The 24,486-nt window shown below is 38.8% G+C and overlaps 3 protein-coding genes across 4 annotated transcripts; all 3 read left to right on the top strand.

Moving 5' to 3' along the window:
- Positions 1-127: 127 nt before the first annotated feature.
- On the top strand, positions 128-5,742 carry vps33a (VPS33A core subunit of CORVET and HOPS complexes). Of its 2 annotated transcripts, none has more exons than XM_068566830.1 (13): positions 128-282; positions 644-709; positions 870-997; positions 1,151-1,337; positions 1,637-1,753; positions 1,858-2,032; positions 2,193-2,386; positions 2,855-2,981; positions 3,268-3,335; positions 3,557-3,694; positions 3,896-4,033; positions 4,128-4,296; positions 4,840-5,742. In XM_068566830.1, the coding sequence occupies exons 1-13, from the start codon at positions 181-183 to the stop codon at positions 5,031-5,033; spliced, it is 1,803 nt and encodes a 600-aa protein (XP_068422931.1). In that variant the 5' UTR covers positions 128-180; the 3' UTR covers positions 5,034-5,742. The 2 variants fall into 2 exon arrangements, with proteins under 2 accessions (XP_068422931.1, XP_068422932.1); XM_068566831.1 differs by lacking the exon at positions 128-282 and adding an exon at positions 392-477.
- Positions 5,743-9,135: 3,393 nt separating this feature from the next.
- On the top strand, positions 9,136-15,697 carry ppp2r2aa (protein phosphatase 2, regulatory subunit B, alpha a). Its single transcript, XM_068604921.1, has 10 exons — positions 9,136-9,630; positions 9,987-10,064; positions 11,302-11,399; positions 11,556-11,721; positions 11,894-12,006; positions 12,502-12,679; positions 13,236-13,400; positions 14,003-14,172; positions 14,362-14,453; positions 14,843-15,697. The coding sequence occupies exons 1-10, from the start codon at positions 9,624-9,626 to the stop codon at positions 15,120-15,122; spliced, it is 1,347 nt and encodes a 448-aa protein (XP_068461022.1). The 5' UTR covers positions 9,136-9,623; the 3' UTR covers positions 15,123-15,697.
- Positions 15,698-19,690: 3,993 nt separating this feature from the next.
- Positions 19,691-23,366, top strand: bnip3la (BCL2 interacting protein 3 like a). Its single transcript, XM_068604504.1, has 6 exons — positions 19,691-19,776; positions 20,865-21,135; positions 21,231-21,312; positions 21,398-21,504; positions 21,593-21,742; positions 22,155-23,366. Exons 1-6 carry the CDS (start codon positions 19,725-19,727, stop codon positions 22,201-22,203), a joined length of 711 nt encoding a protein of 236 aa, XP_068460605.1. The 5' UTR covers positions 19,691-19,724; the 3' UTR covers positions 22,204-23,366.
- Positions 23,367-24,486: the final 1,120 nt, after the last annotated feature.

Below are 24,486 nucleotides of genomic sequence, written 5' to 3'. Positions count from 1 at the left end.
GCACGCGTAACACACATTCCCGTATTATTATAATATCAGACCGTTCAGCGTTTACGTCGCGAAACCGGAACAAATTTGAGTTTTGGGGGAACTATCTTAATGTCGTGTCATCTTTTGTCACGTGGTTGAGTTTTGCCGCTGTAGTCACCTGATCTGTCATGTTGATGCTAGTAGAGGAACATGGCTGCCCACTTATCGTACGGTAGAGTCAATTTAAACATTTTGAGAGAAGCAGCACGAAAAGAGCTTCGAGAGTTTTTGGACAAATGTGCGGGAAGCAAGGTAATGCAACCGCTACAAGTAAAACATGGCCGACACAGCGACAGTTATGCACAGCCATGGATCGGTTCAGCTCGTCTCTTGTAGCTAGCTGTCAATGGTCGACACCGCTTGCAAAATACATTCAGGTTATTTTAAGAAGTAGTTATGTTTTGAGTGTGAATATAGTTTATACACTACATCTGATAATTGTTACAGGTATATCTCCATGTCAGTTTATGTTTTCCTTTATGCTGGCTGCATGTACATTTATTGGAACAATTAGCTCTCAGCTAAATCATAGATGATGACACTGACAGCAAACTGTTCCGCATTGAAGGGATTATACGTGACATACGTGATTGTACGTGCCTTTGCTTTGCAGGCCATCGTTTGGGATGAATATCTGACGGGACCTTTTGGATTGATAGCACAGTACTCTCTACTGAAGGTGAGTGTTTTCTGTGCTCAGTTCTTGTTTTGTATAAGGAACCAAGATGATGTTTCAGATGCTAAAGACACAGTAATGTACCATCTTTAACACTGCTTAGGTGTTTTTTTGTTATGCGCAGATCAAACACACGCTGTATGTGTATTACTGTGTTTTTCAGGAACATGAAGTGGAAAAGATGTTCACCCTCAAGAGTGGCAGGCTCCCCTCTGCTGATGTCAAAAATATCATATTCTTTGTTCGTCCAAGACTGGAGCTTATGGACATCATTGCTGAGAATGTATTCAGGTCTGTTTACGTGTCTTGTTTTCAAGCCCCATAGTTTCTTTTACAATGCTTAAACCATATTTATGGAAAAAAAGGGGTTATAAAGTCCCTTCTGTCACTTTGTCAAGCTGTTCATAGTCTTTAACACCACTATCCTGGATTGTTTAACTTCAGTGAGGACAAGAATCAATCGTCACGAGACTTCCACATTTTGTTTGTGCCTCGGCGGAGCATGTTGTGTGAACAGCGGCTGAAGGAGCAGGGTGTGTTGGCCTCCTTTGTCAACATTGACGAGTACATCCTGGACCTGATCCCCTATGATGGTGACCTGCTCTCCATGGAGTATGAAAGTGCTTTTAGGGTGCGTTTAACTTGTACATTTCAGATCAACCATTGTGCTGCTTTATTAGGTATATGTGTGGTGTTATTCAGTAGAGATTCAATTTCAAATCAGCAGAAGTTCATTATTATTATTATTATTATTATTATTATTATTATTATTATTATTATTATTATTATCACATAACGAAAAGTACTGTTCAAATTTGTAAAATCTGAAAAACTCCATTTTTTAAAATTTCACACTGCATCCCGATTTTTTTAGCTGCGGTTTAGTTTTAACTTTCATAACGTGTGTTTTTCTTCTTGTTTATCTGACAGGAGTGCTACTTAGAAAATGATCAAACAAGCCTTTACCACACAGCGAAAGGCCTCATGACCTTACAGGCACTGTATGGCACCATTCCACAGATATATGGAAAAGGAGAGTGTGCTCGAGTGAGTATTGTGCCAATTGGAATCATTATTTTAAACTGCTAATTGCACAGCAGCATTCAGGTGAGTGAATTTGTTTGAGAAATAAATTCTCTGCTTGTTCTCAGCATGTTGCCAACATGATGCTGCGTATGAAGAGGGAGTTTGCTGGCAGTCAGAATCAGATCCTTCCAGTGTTTGATACTCTGCTCCTCCTGGACCGTAATGTTGACCTGCTCACCCCTCTAGCCACACAGCTCACCTACGAGGGTCTCATTGACGAGATCTATGGAATAACTAACGGTCAGAATAAACCTTTGTTCACTCCTCGCTTTGTGTGAATGTCAGATATGAATGTACTGTCATAGTGATCTAAAATCTGCTTATGATTGTGTGTTTATTGAATATCCTCTGCTTCTATTTTTGATCGCCAGTCCTTGTTTTTACTACCTCTGACTCAAAGGTTATGTGAAGTTGCCTCCTGAGAAGTTTGCGCAGAAAAAGCAAGGTGAGGCCAGTAAAGATTTACCTACAGAACCCAAGAAGTTACAGCTCAACTCGGCAGAGGAACTGTATGCAGAAATACGGGACAAAAATTTCAATGCTGTCGGAGCAGCGCTCAGCAAGAAGGCAAAAATAATTTCAGCGGCCTTTGAGGTTGGTCTTGCCTCATCTTTGTATATTTGCCTGCTCAAAAATTATTATGGTGTAATATTCATTACAATAATGTAAAGTTGTTGCAATCCCTCGTGCTTCCAGGAACCTCCATTGGATTACCTCCAGACATCTCACCCGATCTTGTTCTAATCTCTGTGGCCTTTTAACACAAAGGTCATAACAGAAATCCATGTTGTTATGGAAATGATGACAATCGCCTAGAGATAAGATAAAGTACTAATTGAACAAGCATGAGACCAAACAAATTGCCATTCTTCTTAGATTTTTATTGTAATACAAGCAATATTAGTATAGATAAGCAAAGGTATGCATCATCAGAGATATTTAACCCTGGAAAGCAATGAGAATGAGCAGGCTCCTCTTTGCTGATGGAGGGTAAGATGCTTAGAAAGCTGTAGTATCTAATTTATTATCAGTTCAGCATATTTTTTTGTTTTTGTTTTTCAGGAGCGCCACAATGCGAAAACTGTGGGAGAAATAAAGCAGTTTGTGTCTCAGTTGCCTCACATGCAGGCAGCTCGAAGTTCACTGGCCAACCACACTTCTGTAGCAGAGCTGATCAAGGATATCACCAGTATGAATTAACTTTCTTTCCCCTTAAACTGCTTTATATTTTATTCTGTTTGCTTTCTAGACTCATACTCTCACCATATTTGAATTATGACAAAATAAAGCCTAAACCTTCATACAATCTTTATTTGAAAAAAATAAGTAAATACCCAGGCCACTGTTTGGAGTAATGGTTTTCATTTTCCATGGTTTTAAGGACTGCATTTTTTTGTTCTTTTACCATTGTGTGTTTAAGGTGTCATCTAGAATTGTTATAATGTCATACAACTAACTAAAGTCTCATGTTTCAGCATCTGAGGCATTCTTTGATAATCTAACAGTGGAGCAGGAGTTTATGACTGGAGTCGACACAGATAAGGTATTCTTCTTCTATCTGCATATTATTTTTCCAAAACTAATCTGTAACATCACTATGTGTACCATGGTTTCATTTGATTTTACTACAGTTTATCGATATCCTCAAAATAATAGGAAATGTGTTGGTTTTTCAAATTTTGTATCTTCTATAAAAGAAAAGTGATTTATATACTTTATCTATGGGTGCACAAAAGTTATAAGAAATGTTGTGTTACTATCCAGGTCAACACGTATATAGAAGACTGCATTGCCCAAAAGGATCCACTGATCAAGATACTGCGTTTGGTGTGTATGCAGTCAGTCTGCAACAACGGCCTCAAGCAGAAGGTGTTTGACTACTATAAGAGGGAGATTCTCCAGGTAAAGTCAAGGACACAAAGATCTGTTTTTGGTGCTAGGGTCTTTTTATTTTTTTTAAATAATGTACATTCCTTTTACATCAACAAAAAACATATGTGAATTGCAGTATGCTGTGGCTGTATTCTTCAAAAACAACTATTAAATAAAACTAGTCGTTGACGATTTTTTTTAATTTGTGCCTTTATTTTGTCTATTCTGAAGACCTATGGTTATGAACACATCCTGACACTGAACAACCTGGAGAAGGCAAGTCTGTTGAAGCCACAGACAAGCTCAAGGAATAACTACCCCACCATAAGAAAAACCCTCAAACTGTGGATGGAGGATGCCAATGAACAGGTAAACGATTTTAAAAAACAAAAAGAAAGAACTCTAAGGATTAAGCCTATGCACTTTTAAAAAGGACCTTGACCTGTGTTGTTGATTTCCTCAGAATCCCAACGACATCTCCTATGTGTACAGTGGCTACGCTCCACTAAGCATTCGACTGACCCAGGTCTTGGCCAGGCCTGGCTGGCGTAGCATCGAAGAGGTGCTGAAGATGCTTCCAGGCCCACACTTTGAGGAGAGACAGCAGCTGCCTGCCGGCCTTCACAAGAAACGTAAGGACAAATGCAAACTGAGTCTGCTGTTTGTCCTGCTGCTCGCTAAACAGAATAAAAGTTAACGACCTCCAGCCTGCTCCGTTGAGATAAGACACAGTCTTTGTTTTTTGTCAAAGTCAAATGCTGAACAGCAGCAGATTGATGGCACAAAGCTGACAATACCACAGACACACTGTTTGTGTCTGTGTGGAAGAGAAGGCTAGTGAAAAGAATGCTGTCATGCTTCATTTGCCAATAACCACCAGGGCTTTCCTCCATCTTTGCATATTGGCAGAGGTAGGTGTTACATTGATGTGAATCATGAATTTAATTATACACTCGGTTTGAAATGTGCTAATTAGAACAGTGAGTTTGGGCATTAGACAGTTGACTTGTTTCTACACGTTTGCCTCATATTGGATTTTAAAAGGTGATAATAAAGGACTGTAAAGCAGGGGGGAGGAGAAGACTAAATTAAGATTTTCACAATGTGGTGCTTTCATGTTCAGTTTTTTTTTGTAAGACATTTGCTTACATGCGTCTCATTTTACTGTCGTACAGGTCAGCAGGGGGAGAACCGGACAACGCTGGTGTTCTTCCTCGGTGGAGTGTCGTATGCAGAAATAGCCGCTCTTCGTTTCCTCTCTCAAATGGAAGACAGTGGGATGGAGTATATTATAGCCACCACAAAACTCCTAAATGGTACAACTTGGATCAAATCTCTCATGGACCGGCCTGAATCCCAGGTCTCCTGAGTCACCTGCATGTACACCTGGCCACATCAAACAACCCATCCAGCCATCAGAAAAACTCAGCTGCTGTTTTTTATGTCCACCCGTGTACTGCAGGTGTTTCATTGATGTCTGAGTAACAACAGGCTCTGTAAAGGTTCCCTGTGGAGATTTCTTTACTCTTACTGACTAAAATGTGTTGTGTATTCTTGAGGCATGAAAAACATGTGAAAAATGATTTATTGAATACTTTAAATAATGCATTGTTATATCCACATGTTCTTACTTTATTCACAAATCAGTGGAATAGTGTGAACCTGGCAACATGAATTTGTTTCAGGCACCTGCAGCCTCGTGCATGTGCATGATACAATCACAATGTTGACCCACTTGTAAAAACATTGCTCCATAGTGCTTCTAGTTGTGAGAAGCTCCACAGGGTACCACAATTATGTTGTTTTGCTGTCCTTGATTGGCACCCAGACAATATAATATTAAGCTGATTTATTGCAACTGTTTATCATACAACCCTTTGTTCTCTGGCTTTGAGGCCATTGCTCTACCTTGGAGGTACTGTAAATACGTATGTATGGTTAAACATTTTTTTGATGTTTGAGATGCTTTCACGCATAAGATAATTAAAGGTGCACTTCTTCAATGTTTGAAGGCTTTTGTAGGCAGCTTTTTGGGGCTTTTGCTACTAGGAGGTAAATAAAGTATTTACTAACTGAAATTAGTCATACATTTCCTGATCATGTAGGAAACCATTATTTACTAGATAATTTTCAGAAAGCTAATTGTGACAAAGGAGAGCAGATGAAGGGCAGAGATGGGGAGTGTATTCGTCAGCAGCAGTCCAGCTCTCTGAAGGAGCAATTAGCGCAGTAACAGGCCCCTGATCAGCCGATAATGGCCCTGCACTGTCTAGAGAGCTCAGCCCACGGCAGCCGATGATTTGACAGTGCAGGACACTGATTGAATTAGGAGGCCATTTGCTCCATGTTCCGGGAGAAGGAAACTGTGCTACAGGAGGGTGTTTGATCTCTGTTTCAGTCAATACCTTTTCCGTGCCTTACACTATGAACATAGGGAGACCTGGTGACAGCACTCCGAGGTTTTGGTGCACTAGTCTTGAAAATCTAAATCTATGTTAATTTTCTTCATGTTGATTGGCGAGAGGACATGGGAATGGCTTTGATTCAATACATTTGAAAATACTTAATTCTGTGGTTTTAGCTTGAAGTACAAAATCTGACACTAAAACCCCTTTGTGTGAGCAGCAGGTGCACTGAAGACTTAAACTCCCATTAGATCAATCCCTAAGGATTCAGATCTGTGATCAGTTATTGCCTTTGGCTCCTCCTCTGCCACAAGGGCTTAAAACGCTCAGGGCAGACCACACCAACTTGGACTTCAGGGCTGGAAGCAAAGGAACCCATTTTATAATCAGTTCCTGTCTCAACACCAAGGTATGATGTTGATTTAAGTTTTTATTACTTTATTATTTCATATGAGATGTCCATTGCTTGTTTTTCATCCATTGATTTTGTTTAGTTTTATATCTTTTAAACCTTCCAAGACAAAACATTTTTTAACAAAACAGACTACGTGTCTTGTATTAACATTATTGTAATGCTTTTGTATTAGCATGGTTGTATTGAATATGATATGATTATTTATTTTGAATCCAACAGGGTTCACATATGAGCGTGGCTGCAACTTCTGTAGTCCGAGGAACGTGTGCTATTCAATGCTACTCAGCAAGCTGCATATTAGCTGCCACACGTCTACCTAAAAATATCTTGAGAGTTCAAGACATCGCAGACACTGATGTTCAATATGCTGTATTGTTTGTATCCACAAACAAAGCAGATCAATACTGAAATCACTTAGTGCAATTTAGAGATAAATTATTAATAGTGGTCTTGTCTATGCTACCGCCTCAGCTTCTACAAGGCTAGGAACAAGTCAATTTGCAACTCTTATACAAATACACTTGAACACATTTAATAATACATAAAGCACTAAAATTAAAGTATGACTTAAGGAAGCATGGGATCAAAGAACATATGTAATTTGTTGTTTTTTTAAAATGTTTTTAATCTTCTTAAATAGTATTCATACTGTTATTGTTGTCATGTCCTGCATATTTTTTTATTAACTTTATTAACTCCACATAATAGTTTTACAGTTTTTCTTAATTTGACAAACGTGTCTTTGCAGAATGGGTCGAGGTGAGAACATGGGACACCTGGTTCAACCTGGTCGCAGGCAGAAGACACAGCAGGAGCCTTTGGATATGGACCCCTTATTTATCCGCTTTATCCGGACGTTCAAGGAAGTCCTCAAATTTGTTCTATTCAGCTACACTGTGCTGTTTGGTGCTTTGCTCCTTGCCAGGTGGACCACTTACTTTATGGTGGGAAAGTAAAAAGGAACTGACTGTTGAAGATTACTCTGGTTTTCTGACTTCGAGCTCATTAATGGAGTTGACCAAACAGACCTTCTTGACATTTGTATCCAGTGCCTATAAGATAATGTATCCACAAACAACAGCTATGTAGCTGAAGTTTTCAGCTGGAGTGATTGTGTTTTTTTATTGATTTAATTCACCCTCTGCAGTAGTGCTCACGGCTTAAATGTTTTTTTTTATTTTTTATTAAATAATCCAAACAGGCTTTTGCAGGCATATTTATCAACTGTGTAATTTAGAAACTATGATATCTGCTAAATTGCAAAAATGACCGCAGTAAAGCTATATAAAACATGTTTGTATAGTTGTGTACCATACAAAAACAGTATTGTGTATTCTTGATTGAAAAAATCTTGAATTGTGTTTTTTAAATGAATTGGTGAATCGAAGATGTCCCTTCTGATCGGATCTTGTATGTCTGGGATCACCAGACGAGACCTAGGTTCCCAGCTGGTGTTTAGGTTTACTGCATTCATTAATTAAATAATGCTGCAATTTTTGTTTGTCGATATTGTATGCGCCAGCACAATATAAACATAAATAGTCCTGTACTTAATCTTAAGGTAAAACACTTTTCTACTCTTCCGACCACTCAAAGCGCTTTACATTACTTGTCATCATTCACCCACTCATACATTGATGGAAGTGGCTGGTGCCACCTGCACATCAGGAGTAACAAACATTCATAGACATTTATTACGAGAGCAATTTGTGTCTTGCTCAAGGACACATAGAATATAGTCAAATTGTCCAGATCTGGGACGCTCCAGGGACTTAGGAGATAAAAATGACATATAACAGTTTCCCCAGTTGTTCGCATCTCTCTCTCCCTTGTTTTCTATTATCTCACTGCTGGCACTATCTTATAGGTATAATATGCCCAAACCCGTTATTAAAAAGTCATTACAATATACCATAAAAATGTACACACAATGAATAAAGAGTGGGATTGGGAGAGGGATATGTCAATCGACCTTGATGGACAGGGAAGACATTTTGACATGTCACAGGTAGAAAAGCAAAGGCATAAATAATACAATGAATATTAGCTGAATTCCATTTAGTTGGTTTACTTGGGTCAAATTGTGCATGCCGTGTCAATTTCACACTGTCATGGTGGTTTACTGGTACATTAAAATAGAAAAGAGCCAACGTATATATATTAACATCTGAGCTTTTCTAGCTATCAAAACTGTCTGTTGTGACACAGGTCATTAATGTGTTTGCCTATTTTGAGTTTCTTCTTCCAAAACGGAAGTTCAGCAAGTGCTAGAAATTGCGGCAGATCCATACATCTTGGAACCTCAATGGCAGTTGCAGTTGGACCGGAAGTCCTTGTTTTTTAATGTGTTTTTTGAGCGCAAACCAAACATGCAAACGCTCGGATGTTCGAAATCGTCCAAAGCAGTGCTCAAAAATGTATTAACTATAATTATTAACATAACTGCAATAGTCTAAATCATATCAATGATATTTACTTTTCCAATTTAATTGTATATCTTAAATACTAAAAGTAACTGTTGATTTTTAAAGGAAATGTATATAAAATATTTTTCTTCTTCACTTTTGCTGTTAACCAAAAACTAACCCTGCGTGCGCGGGTCTGTTTGATTTCAATTACTGGAACAATCCACATGGGCGGGGGTAAACCATTATAGGTTTGTCTTTACAAATAAAAAGCCCTATAACTTGTAATACAAAATTAAACGCGCTATTAATACATAAACCGTTTGCTATCCGGAGACAGGAAAAAGACCCACGTCGTTGACAGCTCAGGAGTCGACTGGATTCATATTTCATGGTGGACCCTCAACGCTCTCCGTGTGACGCCTGATGAACGCCGCCCGCGTTGCGCCATTTTGAAATGTTGGGAGAGGCAGAGGCGAGGGAAACCTTAAAGTGGAGTGCAAAGTCTAACATTCAGTGCTCAGGGTTCTAGTTCACTTTCTTTGGTTTGAAAGCAGTTTCGTGCTGTCTACAGCAACTGGGACGACGACTTGTGCGGTGTTAGCTGAGTTAGTCCGAGCAGCAGTACCGGTCTGCTCCTCCACACTCCTCGGTCAGAACCGACCCGGGTCAGCACTGCTCCAGTCCAGGGCCCGAGCCCGCTACACAGAGACCATCTGTCTGAGTCGCTCACCATGGCAGGTAACTACGTTAGCAAGACCGACAGAGTGTCAGGTGTTTCATTAGCACCCACCGGTTCACGTCCCAGCTCAGCATGAACGACGTGCTCGTCTCGCTGCTGTGGTTAACGTGAACAACCGCAGGCGAGCTAGCAAGCTAGGATACTTCCAAGATGCTCGTGTCATTGACGGTGTAATAGGGAGAGTGTTTCTACTGAGAACCTGCCAAACCGTTGCCTTTTGCCTGGGAATATGCAACGCGAGTTAACACATGTAGAATATGTCAGAATTTGTTCTTGTATTACTCATTTGAGCACCAGGCTAACGCGTGTAAAGTTGTTTTTTATGGCGGTGTATTACAACGTGTGTTTCGTGCAGGGGCCGGTGGTGGGACCAGTGATGTACAGTGGTGCTTTTCCCAAGTCAAAGGAGCGATAGATGACGATGTCGCGGAAGGTAAGTTCATGTGGTGGTTCACTCAACGTTAGCAAGTTGCTAACCTGCTCCGTCCGATTTTCATCATATGCATGGTTGTTTTTGAGGTTGGCTTTAAAGATTCTGTTACACGTTTTGTTTTATTTGTTGTGCATGCTCTGAGTGATCGCTGTTGTAGAGCACTGGCCTGTAATACAAAGGTGATTGGCGTGGCACATAACATCATAGATGATGATAATAGCCCAGTAGGCCTGTTTGAAAACATTCATCTATGTTGCTGTAAAATGTCAGCAGCCACGACGTTTACTATGTGTGGCTGTGTGTGTATAGCATTAATATTTGCAAGTTCGGGAGTGAAATGCACATTATACTGTATCCAGCCATGCAAATTGTGTTATAGTTTCAGACTTATCCTGCAAACCCAATACCATGGAGGTGAAGGGAATTTTTTTTGTGATGCTCATAGCAAATTAAATGAGATGCTCAAAGCAAATGAAAATCGTAAAAACAAAAGTGCCTTTTTAGAAACACGGCCTTGGTTACTTGATAATTCAAATTAGAACAGATTTTTATAATTACCCTTTTTCCTACTGTCAAATTAGTGCCATAAACGCCTGTGTTTACAGTAGATTATGGACTTGGTGTGTAAATGACTGCATAGTTGTTTACAGTAAGCTTTGCCTCAGAAGAAGTGTACGTGTGATCTTCTTGTGTCAGTATATAGCAGTGCACACACAGGCTGAAAACACTACAATAGTGTAGTACTTTTGCATTAAATGAAAGTTTGTATGGAGTCAGATTGCATCAGGCACTTTGTGTGCTGTGTTAAGAGAAGAACAATACCATAGTGTATCTTAAGCATTGCACTAGCTAAGAATGGTGCCAGCCTGTAAACAGGGATTGATTGTTGTATGGTAGGATTTGATGAGAATGCTTGCCTTCGAAAAGTCCTAAATCGCTGCAAATGGTAATTTTGTTTTCCTTGCAATTAGTGTTTAGTAAACTTTTACTTCCTTTGAACACATGTACACTACTGCGGTGTGGTGTTTTTGACATGCTTCATGTGCTTTTCAAGGATTTGGGGTATCATTGGCAGGAAAGGACTCATCAAACCAGAAAAACCTTGCATACCAATGCAACATTGTTTTACATTGAACACACCTCGAACAGGCTCCCTACTACAGTAGCTAATAAGACTTGGGCACCTAGCTAAAAAAAAAACCCTGATGTTTTTCTAATTGCACGACCTCATTGACAGCTGACATCATATCTACTGTTGAATTCAACCACTCTGGGGAGCTACTAGCCACCGGGGACAAGGGAGGCCGTGTTGTCATCTTTCAGCAGGAGCCAGAGGTACGTTTTGGTGACTCATTGGACTAAACTATATTTACCATTTTAAATCTTTTGTTTTTCTCATTTAAGAAATGAATAACTGTCAAGCTTTGGACTTTAGGCCGATCATATCATTTAAAATAAAAGAAAACAAACTTGTTGTCTTTCATTGTCTAGAGTAAGAATCAGCCACAGTGCAGAGGAGAGTACAATGTTTACAGCACCTTCCAGAGCCATGAACCTGAATTTGACTACCTAAAAAGCCTTGAGATCGAGGAGAAGATCAACAAGATTCGATGGTTGCCTCAGAAGAACGCAGCACAGTTTCTTTTGTCTACGAATGGTTAGTAAACCAGTGTATTCTCATTAAATCTGTTGTAAGTGTGAGTTAGTGATATGTAGCTATTTTAAACTCCTGTCTTCTGGAGACACCATTGGGCAGTTATTTAAGTTATCTAAATGTACACCGTTTATTTTGTTACTTAAGAGTTCTTCATGATTTTGTCTCATTTCAGACAAAACCATAAAGCTGTGGAAAATTAGTGAGCGTGATAAGAGACCAGAGGGCTACAATTTGAAGGAAGAAGATGGGCGATACAGAGATCTCAATACTGTCACAACACTACGGGTGTGTAGCAATTGCTTTATCCCTGGCTCTGTGTGTAACATTTAGAAGAGTTGTGTTGCACCATTCAAAAGCTTATTACATTTTAATTAGTTGAAGCAATGGTAAAGTATTCCAGCAACCAGACAGGCACCGTCTTAGTTATCAGTTGTTTTTTATTCATGAAGGCATATTGACATATCGTACCATTTAAAGCAGAGTTGTAACTAATAACATTAACAATACATACCTGCAATGCCGCAAGTTATGTTATTATTTACACCTACAAAAGAAGTCTCGTTCCATATTTATGTCTCCCTGATTATGGGCCTGCTTTGTCAGTTTTAGTACCCTTCACACTACTAGCGAAATCTTGAAAATGAGCAAATACATAATATTGTTAGACTTTTGTGCCAGTTCGGGACAGTCCTTTTTAAAGACAATCAAACAAAACTGAAATAGGATTACCACAAATTTTCCCTGACATTAGCATGATACTAACCCTGATCCTCACCTCAGGTACCAATATTCAAGCCCATGGACTTGATGGTGGAAGCCAGCCCGAGACGGGTGTTTGCGAATGCTCACACCTACCATATCAACTCTATCTCAGTCAACAGTGATTGTGAGACATACCTGTCTGCAGATGACCTGCGCATCAACCTATGGAATCTGGAGATCACCGATCGCAGCTTTAGTATCCTTTGTTCTTTAACTCCATGCAACAACTTTAGAGTCTTTAGAATTAGTTACTTAAGACTTTGTGCTACTCTACTAAAAAATAAATATACCTTATATTAAGGCAGACTATAATTAAGTAAAAGATAGATAGATGGTTTGATCGTAATTGGTGTCTAGCACAGTGTCATATATGATGCTACCACCAGATGTCACCCAAACTAAGGAATTTTCAACTTGTATACATAGTAGCTCTAATATAGCTTAGTCTAAGTTTGACATGGTTTAACGTGTACATTTGATGCCAAAGTAGTTCTAATACAAAGACATGTTTTAGTCCTGAGCTGACTTTCTGTTAAGAAAGCTGTGGAGTGTTGTCGCTCTCTGAGAGAGCAGCAATGCCTAATTAGTTCAGAGCAGCACTGTGTTGGATTTATTTTTTCACCATATTAACCTCTGTAATGACTAATGGCCATGCATAACCAAGTTACTAGTTAAATGATACAAAACATTTTTATTTTTTAAGATGTGGAAATGTCTATTTACCCCTTTTGACCTTAACCGCACTTCTTCAGATATTGTTGACATTAAGCCAGCCAATATGGAGGAGTTGACTGAAGTGATCACAGCAGCGGAGTTCCACCCAAACCAATGTAACACTTTTGTCTACAGCAGCAGCAAGGGCACTATCCGCTTGTGTGACATGAGGGCATCTGCACTGTGTGACCAGCATGCCAAGCGTAAGCTAATTTAATTTACGCTACAATTACATCCAGAGGCTTGTCTCTTTTATAACTGAATGATAGACAATTCAATTTCTTATATATATTATATTTTTTTATGTTTTTGTTTCTCTGTGTTGACTTTCGTAGAAGACGGTGCTTAAAAGCATATCAAGAGCCTGCTGAATACCTGATTGGACAGTTTCCATTGTTAGGCCACTCTTTTCGTAAAAGTGTATTGACAAAAGTGTATTTATAAAGCAACACAAATGTTGACTAGAGTTGTTTTTTAAGACTGAGATGTTTATGTTTGGGATGTAACATTCCAGGTAGCTAGTAGCATGGATGTATTTAGGATCAAACTTGGAAGAAGACTTATTGGCTTTACGCCACACACTTGTATGACACTTTCTCATGGAAAAATAGTTTAACTTAGTAGAAGAAGCACAAGTGTGAATAATGGAATACAATATTCTTAAGGTCCATTTGGCTGCTTTAATTTCAGGGTCCTGGTGTTCTTTATGCTGGTTCAAAAAATGTCGGCTATAGTGCTGTATAGCTAATCATAAGTAGTGGCTGTTAGGCAGGGTATCCTAATGGCATGCATTTTCTTTTTTAAGAGTTTGAAGAGCCAGAGGATCCAAACAATCGTTCTTTCTTTTCTGAAATCATCTCATCCATCTCTGACGTGAAGTTCAGCCACAGTGGACGCTACATGATGACCCGAGACTATCTGTCCGTCAAAATCTGGGATCTCAATATGGAGTCGCGGCCAGTAGAGACATATCAGGTCTGTGATTGTTGCCATGTTTTGTAAAAAGTGATTACTGTGACATCAGTTTATTTTCTATAGATAGTTGGGCCTGTTGATTACGCAGAAGTCATACTTAAAGTATGCATATCTCTTGTAATGTTGTTTTCACACTTGTGCAACTGTTGATTGTAACTTCAACACCTCTTCATCACATTCTATCGACAGGTGCATGAATATCTCAGGAGTAAATTGTGTTCCCTCTATGAGAATGACTGCATCTTCGACAAATTTGAGTGCTGTTGGAATGGGAATGACAGGTGAGTCTCTAATCTATTATAGGTCTTTTATATCAGGTTTAACAGAGGCATTTTATGTATTTGTTTTTAATCTAGTAGATTTAAAAGTAATCCATGGTTTCTTCATTATGCATTCGGAATTCCCCCAACTTTAAATATGCATGTGAAATGCAAATGTTTTGATGGGCCTCATATTAACTGAACTGGCCTACAACATTGGGCTTATCAATTACTGTGGTTATCAGCTCAGTACAGAGCTTAAGGCTACAAATGATTGGGTCTGGGTATGATAGGGGTTTTCTACTAATGTTCTGGTGTTGGTACATAACCGAGAACAACACGTTTTGAATTACTACCTTTTGGTTGTTATGTCTTGTGCCATCAATCACTCCTTCCATGTCTCTCTGCAGCGTTGTGATGACCGGTTCCTACAACAACTTCTTCAGGATGTTCGATAGAGGCCATCGACAGGATGTAACCCTCGAGGCGTCACGGGAGAACAGCAAGCCACGATCTGTTCTGAAACCTCGCAAAGTAAGCACAGGTGGGAAGCGCAAAAAGGATGAGATCAGTGTAGACAGTCTGGACTTTAACAAGAAGATCCTCCACACTGCCTGGCATCCTCTGGACAACATCATTGCTGTGGCCACCACCAACAATCTGTACATATTCCAGGAAAAACTGAACTAGCGTTTTGGTTGAACCGCTCAGATCTGTTTCGGTTTGATCCCCACTGGTCCGATAAACGTGCACAAACAATTTCTGTCTGTCTTTGCCTAAATCCCAAAATCTTGATAAGATCTGCCCTTGGTGATTTTAGTATTGAATGTGACTTACACTGTCAACAACAAACAGTGGCATGAACACAGTACTTCCAAGCAGGCCAACACAAGGACAAGTTCCATGTGTATGACAAATATAAACATGCCGGGTTTGTAGTGTCCAGAATTTGGGATTTAGAGTCATGAGTTTTCTCCAACAGGAGCACTCGGTTCACTAAGCTACCATTTGCAACTCCACTACATCCCAAACCAAAGGGAAAGTGTGTTCAATACACATGTTTGGCTAGAATGTTTCATTGTTCTGTTGTGCCATGTTGACATAATGCATGTGTATGACATAGCTAACAGTTGTCAAAATGCTGTAGCTACCATGTTTTATTAGTTTGAATAGGAAATTATTTCTACTGTTTATACGTCTTTCTATCACAAAGTTCCTTTTTGTGCTGGCCTGAAACACTGCTAATACAAGCTGTCAACACTCCATATTTGCCCCAAGTATTTGTCAAGTTGCCAAGCTCACTCACCACTTCTTTCCTAATGGTACAGTATGGTTATGCTGTGACAGGAATATTCACATATTTGATCAGGTTTCAACTCATTCTCTACAAAATAGATTAACTTGCATTACTTCTAACCTTTGTCTACACCGTACCAATGAATATTAGATGGTTTATATTCTACTGTAAGTCAACTTAATTGAAACTGACATGCATTTCATCTCAGTGAACTTTTCATTAAATCAAAGTAATTGTTCAGTGATAAAGCAGTTGCATGGAGGAAAAGGCAAGCATACCTCAACATCTGACACTAAAAGTCAAGTTACCTAAAATGAGCAAGAACCAATGGTATTCTCCTTTTTATCTTTTAATAAAACACAATTTTTTCTAAGTGTTAGTCTTCTGGAATAGACTTTCTAATACAAAAGCTTGTAAATGTATTGCCTTTTTAGCATTATAATTGAGCGCTTCAGCTTGTTAGTATCCTAAACATATCGGCATCAGGTTTTCAAACCAATCCCTGGTCTCCAGTACATGACTAAAATTTGAACAAATGTTCACTAATGGTTCACTTTTCTCAAGCAAGTTTTAAGCCTGTGAGTTGACTTTCATTGTGCATTCAAATGACTACAATGGTCAGCAGTATTGTCTTCATAATTTCACCTTAATGGCCAAAAACGTACATATATCTCAAAACACCAATGTTGTCCTTTAACATGGTCACAAGAGTGCCGGCGGGTATTGTGGTATTGGTAGTTGAATGACAGTGAGTGAAGTAACTAGTTCTAAAGACTCTAAAGTTTTATTAATTTAAAGCTGTCTCGCAGACAAGGATACTCTGGTCATATGTGGAGTACCATTTAAAGCTCAGGTCAAAAGCTTATAGTCGGACGGGCGAAATGGCGTGACGTTGCCTAAATCTCTCGTTGTCGGTGGCATCAAAATTGAGTACTGCTGCCAACTTCCCCACAAAGCCTGATGTGTCGTTGCAGATTGATCAATCTCTTTAATCTCTGGATCTAGTTTCTGTTGGAAGAGGGTTTTTTAATGTTTTGTAATGCACCTGATGATACAAAAAAAGAATAATCACTATCGCTGATTTATTTTTGTATACATTAAGGCAATAGGATGACAGTCTGATCACTGTAGTTTCTTTAGCTGTCGATCTCAGACTGATTGTAGATGGGAGGTCACCCGATGCGGTTACCTTTTTGTCATGACTTTGGGACGTTTTGTTCATTCAAGCGGGTATTTCTTTAAAAGCTAGAGACTTTTGTGACATCAAGGGAGTGTGACGTTTCTCATGTGGGATGTCCAAAGAAAAGTACTTTCAGGTGTCAATACCTCTGTAGTCATAAAGCACTACTTAACCTATTTTTTTTTAATTTGGCTGACTAAACTTATTTGGATGCTTCGGCGTTAGTTTTTGAGTTAATTTTAATGTCCTGTGTTTGTGCCATGGTTTTTGTTCATTAATCATGTTTTTGCACGCTGTGAAACAATTTATCTTTGTGGATCCAAACGGGGAAGACATTTTAAATCAACATGTAATATTAAAACTGTTATAGCTAGTTTTCCCTGAAACTAGTCGATTCAGTTGACAATGCAGAGTTACTGATTTTGAATTATTGTATGAAATGTCTTCTTTCCTGTGATACAGGAGGGTACAGACTTGTTTATTTAAAAATGAGAATTTCTGAAGCACTTGGTTTGCAGATGATTGTCTAATGTAAGTGGTTGTTAATTACTGTATTGAACATGGGGGGGGGGGGGGATACTTTAAATAATGAATTCGGCTTTTTCTCCATTTGGCTTCATTCTCATGCTGCCCATTTTCACTTCTGGAGCCAACAGGTTAATTATAGCACAGCTTTCCACTCTATTAAAATTATATTTTGATGAAAGATTAAGCCATTGAATCAGGGCATGCAGCGCATTTGTCCACTGGGCCATTATGTAAGTTAATGTGTCACTCATCTTTTTTTTAAATAACTTATTTTCCATCACTAGGATGTCACCATAATGACCACCTATCTTTATACCGTGGTGCCATGGTTGAGTGTTTCACTCTCAGGGCTCTGGGTAATGTCCTCTAGGCATGAGAATTTTTGCAAATCTTTTTTTTAGTTTTGCAACCTTTTTGAAAACTCAATTTCTTTAGTGTCCGATGCAAGTTTCTGTGATGGTCATTCAAATAATTGGCCCCATGTCATATGTGTATGAACCTGTAAAATGTGGCACCTTTGTCACATTTCGCGGTCAAGGATTGTCCAATTAACAAGGAGAGCTGTCCCGTCAAAATATGACATAATTGATCTTATATTGTCCTGTCATTCATCAAAAGGAAGCATTTATTTGCTGTTGAATACCTATTGTCCTTACAACCTGTTGCAAGACTTGAGAAATGTTTTGAAAATACAAAAATCTGTATATAAATTATACAAGACCAGAATTGGCATCTTTTGTTTACAAAAGAAAGATGTTATGAAGTAGCTTTGGCTTTTAAAAATAAAAATCCCCTTTTATTTTTTTAGAAAAAGCAGACGAGGTCTTCAGAATGAGTTTCTAAACATTATTGCAAAACAGTCACTGGCGTTCATGAGAATTACCGACCCACTAATCTTCACTTTCCCCTCATATTGTCTTCATAGCTATTGTTTTGAGGTTATGGTCCATAAAGACGTTCAGAAGAACCCTAATGCCTTTCTTGTAGCGTAAAGAAGACCGAAGATAATCAAGTACTTTTCTTGGACTTTCTTGCGTGCCAGACAGGACTGCTCAGGGGAATTTACCGCTGTTCTGTGATCAAAACCCCTTACCTTTCTTTTTAAAAAAAAAAAAAAAAAGAAAAAGCAGCTTTTCAGGACTTTAGTAAAAACTGCCTTATTTACAAGTAGATCATACACTTTTTGAAATTCAAGTTGCTGTAATGTTTTTTGAATGTCAGAAAAACTTGCGCTCTAAACAAGGGATCATTAAAGCTCAATCAAACGACCTAAATTGGAGTTATGAGGTTTTTCCCACTTGAAGCAGCATTATATACATGTCTAATGGGACACATGAGTTAAAACAAAATGCACTTTTTATTTTTGTGAATTTCATTAATGTGTATGTTTTTGATAATTTCTTTCAAGGGGGTCTTGAATAAAGATTGGGGGTTCAAACCTACAAATGGTTTATTGTACAGCGATGTTTGTCTTTGTCAAATGGACTAAAAAACAATTTAGATTAATAATTTCCAACCTGATTTCTGAATGAAAGACCGATCTGTTTTGTGGTTTGTGTATAAAAGATTATGTGCTGTAAATGTGAAATGATAACATGGAGTCTTGCCTAAAATATGATTTGTTATTGTAGAGCTTTGTGTTATAAAACTAAGCTGAAAAATGTATCAAAAGCATGTGAAAACATAACTAGGATTATATTAGGCTTATTGCATCACCAAGGACACAATATTCTCAAATCCCTCAAATGGTGCCAGACATTGCAGATTCTCAAATTGTCAAAAACTGTGTTTACCATGATGACTTCCATCCAATTAAAGATACACCACTGAGATCCTTTTAGGGAACTGGAGCGGAGATGTATACTATAGACCCATCCTCTACAAATCTAAAGGAAATACTAATGGAAATGCCTGCTTCCCCACATTACTAGTTAAGTTCACTCATGACGGCACTTATTTGAAGAGCTTCGCTATTATCTATCCTCAAACACTGCAGAGACTCAGGTGACTCGGAGAGAGAGAGAGTCCACCCAGTTTGTGCACTCTGGTCCATCAGCTCGTGAGGACCTAGTGATGGTGAAAATATACTTTCTTTTGTTTTTTTAAAATTATATTTAACTTTTTGGGTTCTTTAATCTATTTCAATGTATATAGCGCCACAGTCGAGTCGTTTTCTGATGTGTTATCTGTTTGTGGCCTGGCCTGCACTCTGGAGTGATGTGGCGCATGCGCACAACGCAATCAGTCTGCGCGTCATGTTGATGAATTCTGAAACTGGGTAGTCAACATGTCCACCGCTGCTGCTCAACAAAACAATAACGAGGAGCCCGGGCTTCATGGTATGTACCGCCGACAGTGCTGCTGCGCTCCACGTTACAAAGACTATGTAAAATATGTTTAATGTGTGTGTGTGTGTGTGTGTGTGTGTGTGTGTGTTTTTGAGAACCTCCGTGTAATCAAGATTTTATTGTAAAAGTTACATCGGCTATGGTATTTCCTCTTCTTCTCGGAGGGGCGGGGATGATGTTGGTCGACGTCACCGCAAACTAGCCAATTGCGCTGCGAGAAATGTTTGATTGCTGGCAGCGTGACCAATCACGTACACAAGTCAGCAGTGGGCGGGCTTTAGCCAAAATGAAAACAAGTCTGGGACAAAAGACGAAATATATGTTGTTTTTATTTAATGCTTTTTATTTTTTCCCAGTAATAGGTCCTATCACTCTCACGTCTTCTATAGTCGACTCGCCTTTTTTATTCAACACGACACAGTCTTTCTTGCAAAAAAATATTGTAAAGCAAGACAATAGTCGGATGTTAGCCCAGAATATATATTTAAACAATAAACTGGCTAAATTATGTGCCAAGGCTTGAATTGCTAAACAATTAGACTTATATGTTTGCTTAGGCAGAGAAGTGGCTGCACCGCTATGCACAGCGACATGCCTGGGCAAATTGTCTCACATAGCACTTCCCAGTTATGCAAGACATCACATGAGAGCAGCAATGATGACAAACTTGTCTGTAGATGGATAATCGGTCTTGTATGCGTGCGCGTAGAAATACATCAACTATATATTATTTTTAGCATGGCCAAAAGGGAGGTTGGGGGTCTCGTGATATCATGAGGTTTACGTTGTGCGCTAATAACCCGCTGGACATAAGAGATTGCATAACAACCTTCCGTCTGGAAAACAAAAACCATGCAAGCTGTTTGTGGGGCAGTGGCACAAAGGAATGCATCCTATCATGGATGCATTGCACAGCCAGTTCATTTGAATGCACAGTGTCAGTGATGCAGGGAATGTAGGTCAGCTCTTTCCATTTCAAAAGAGGCAGAGGTGCATCTCTGTGGTGTACAATCTGCTAGGTGTTAACACAACTAGTTAAATATCCCTCCTTCCCTCATCTTGACCTTTCTGTTGCCAAGGCTCTTGGGTAGAGCTGGAGCTGAATGGGAACACAGGGAACCAGGCCGTGCAAACCAATGTTCCAGAGACACCCACTGCAGATCAAATAAATGCAAATGCTGGCATGAGTCAAACTCTGCAGACCTTGGAAGGGGTGCCCGAGAGTGATGAAACCCTGATTGGAGGACTGGAGCATGTGCCCTCATCCTCCTCTATCCATAATGGAGATATGGAAAAGATTCTCCTGGATGCACAGCATGAATCCAGCCAGAGTAGCTCCTCCTGTAATAGGTAAGAATAAGTGCCATTGTATGCGCATTAAAGCTCAGGCAAACATTTGGTGTAGTAATTTATTAAAACATTTTTATCCCAATATGTCGACTAAGTCCTCAAAGGCCACCAAGCCCAGATCAGGATGAGGGTCAGATAACTTTTGATGTGGAGATGCCCAGCCCAAGAGATAGTCAGGTAAAACAACATATTTTAAAGTTAAATCTCTTTTCGGGTCTTCATTTGACATTAAAACCTAATTACTTTGCGGCTATATTTGCAGTCAGATGACGATAGTGCAGAGAAGGACAGAGAGGAAGACATCCTGATGAACAAAGAAGTAGACTGGGTCGCTGACTGGTCCAGCAGACCAGAAAATGTTCCACCAAAGTAAGCAGAATCATTCTCTATTTGTGGTTCAGTATATTGTTTTCTGAAGTTAATTTGCAATAATTGACAGTTTGATTATTCTTCGCAGGGAATTCCACTTCAGGCACCCGAGACGTTCAGTATCTCTCAGCATGAGAAAGAGTGGGGCCATGAAGAAAGGTGGCATCTTTTCTGCTGAATTCCTAAAAGTCTTCATCCCTTCCTTACTCATCTCACACATTCTCGCTCTTGGCCTCGGGTGAGTCTGAATTCATGCAGGTCTAGCGTCATTCACAGACATGACCTAAGGCTCGGCATTGTATTGAAAAACAAAGTTACATTTTCTTAATCTGAACTGACCAAACTTGTCTATTATTGATTTACCATGTGCCATCGGAAAGGGTCAGTATGGGCTGTGTCATGGTCAATTTATCAGTACACTGCTATTTTGGTTTCCAGGATGACTGTAATGTATGTATCTGATGCCTGTCTATTCAGACCTGGGCCTCATGCATTATGTATTTATAAAAACAGGCTGGCCTGGATATTTATGAACATATTTTATCACCATATCACCTGATGGATGAAATTCAGTATGTCAGCATTAATTATTTTTTTTTGTATGCATTGTCTCTTTTCTTCATGCAGTTAATTTCTTTTCTTTTTTTAAGGGTGTACATTGGGAAGAGAATTGCCACCGCCTCCACCAACTCTTATTGAATAGAAGATGCAGCAGTGCCTGGATGTTCTCTTGTCTCCCAAGTCTCACAGCCGTCCTCCTGTAGTCAAGCTGTTTCTCTGCATCAATTGTACGCCCACATTTTACTTCCAGTCAGCATTCAATTCTGTCACATTGTAGACGTAGTTGTAGAGTTATTCACATGACGTAATGTGGTTGCACTTCATCACATTTTGACACAGGACAACATTGTACCCAGCAGCTGTCACCAACTTCTTCCACTAGTAGATGACAGACCCTGTTAGAGCTGCAAAGTATTTGTCATCCTCTTCAACTCAAAACTATGTGACAATGATTTGATGTCAGGTGGCTTAAGGATTGAAGTTTTCTCTACTTGTTTTGATATTGTGTCATGAGAAATCTGGACTCCGAAGCGGCATCTCTCCACTGTTGTCTCAGTTGGCAGAGTGTACGAACCAAAAATATGCGCCATATCCACAATGCAACAAATTGAATTTGCTCTGGGAACAGAGGGAACTTTTATCGCCTTAACTTTTTGAGCTAAACATTCAAGGTGCAGTTAGTGGAGGGGAAACAGATGATGCTGCACAGTGGGATTCATTTTTAAAATCCACACATTTTTGAGAATAGACATTGTATCATGTGGACTCCTAAAGGTTTCCTTTAAAAGCTTTTTTTTTAAAGTTTGGAAAGGTGAGAATTTTGATTTAGTGAGTAGATCTTAATTTTTACTTTGGGATTGTTTAAGGAAATTATTAACCTTGGGTGGATGGCAATTTACCAGGCCATATGCTATTTTTTTTAATTTTTTTTGCCGACATATCTTATTCTTTAACATATTATAGAAGCAATGGCGAAGTGCCAAAATTGTATCTTTCACCACTGCACATTGGTGATTTATCTTAGACTGTTTTTTTATTTTCTTATATGTTCAGATATTTAAAGATGTAGATGTGAAAAATAATTTAAGCTGTGATCTGCCCCATGTAATAGACACCTTTTGACATTGTATACTTTGTTTATACATTGATATTATATATAATTATATAATTATTACCTAGCTCTGTCGCAGTGTATGTAATGTGTTTTTGCTGTTGTTTAATTGCTGAAGCGTCAGTGGCTGAAACCACCACAATGGAAGGTATTTCCAGGGGCCTCAATGAAGAGTGTTATCTGGCTTTTATGTAGATTACACTGTGCAATCATTTCACATTATATGATACAATAAAGCGTGTCCAGTGTGTGTAGAATTTAGAGAAAAACTAGATGAGCATTTTCTGATGAAAATTAATGTGACATTTATATATTGATGCTGAGTGGATGATTATTCTGTTTTTTTCTAAATGGATGACATTGTAGAATCATATAAAAAATATAATTCACCGAAGTACTGGTTTGAAAGCTCTCAAGATACATTTAGGCTTTACTGCATAATATAACTCATATTAACTCACAAACTGCACATATCATACTCACAGGGTCATGGTTTATCAGTGTGCAATACATAACATTTTAAATAAGGTTTGTACTATATACAGTGGCTGAAATATACATACAAAGATAGTTGATAGAGCTCAATAGACCATAATGCATTATTTCGTCAATATAAATTAATTTACATTTTAAAGTGAAACACAAAGAAAAGAAAGTGTAATTGCTGACCGTAAACGCAAGTTTTCTGAAAAGTTAAATCCCAGACACCAATTTAGGTGTCACAACTCCTACATGCCTTCCCTTTTAATTTAGGTGAGGTATAACTAAGGGCTAAAGATCCTGCTCAAGGGCATCTACAAAGCATATCTTCTCCTCAATTTGTTAATGGTTCTTTCTTCATTATCAATTAGATTGAAGTGGGCAACATTGTAAATGGATGTGATGCATTTTTCGTTGCTTATAATCCTGTCCTTGCGTGCCTGACTAGCACATTTTAGTTTAGTCCGTTGTGGCACACCAGAGTGGTCCAATCTGACTTTTTTTTTTTCTTTTTTTTTTATCACATAGTGTTAGTGTTGCCACTTTTTTTTATCCACTTGACAGACCCAGCGTTGCTTGTCCTTATGGGCAGGCTAATAGGTTTATAATAATATTAATAATGTAAAGTAGTATTTCAAAGTATATTCCCCCAGTGCTAAAAAGTAAGAATCGAGGAATCAGATTGATCTCACAATGGAAGCATGACGTTAATGTTTGACATTGCTCACACTTGTCATGTTTTATAATTATTCCCAACTATAGGGTAATTCAAAGTGTATCCATGTTAGCGACAACTTGGGTTACTAATAAAAGATAGCCGAGAAGACAAA

Source organism: Clinocottus analis, unplaced genomic scaffold, assembly GCF_023055335.1.
Source record: "Clinocottus analis isolate CAN_PGR_092001 unplaced genomic scaffold, fCliAna1.0.p SCAF_7, whole genome shotgun sequence".
Taxonomy (NCBI): domain Eukaryota; kingdom Metazoa; phylum Chordata; class Actinopteri; order Perciformes; family Cottidae; genus Clinocottus; species Clinocottus analis.
The sequence above is the reverse complement of the archived record's forward strand: the minus strand, read 5'-3'. Positions and strand labels throughout refer to the sequence as shown.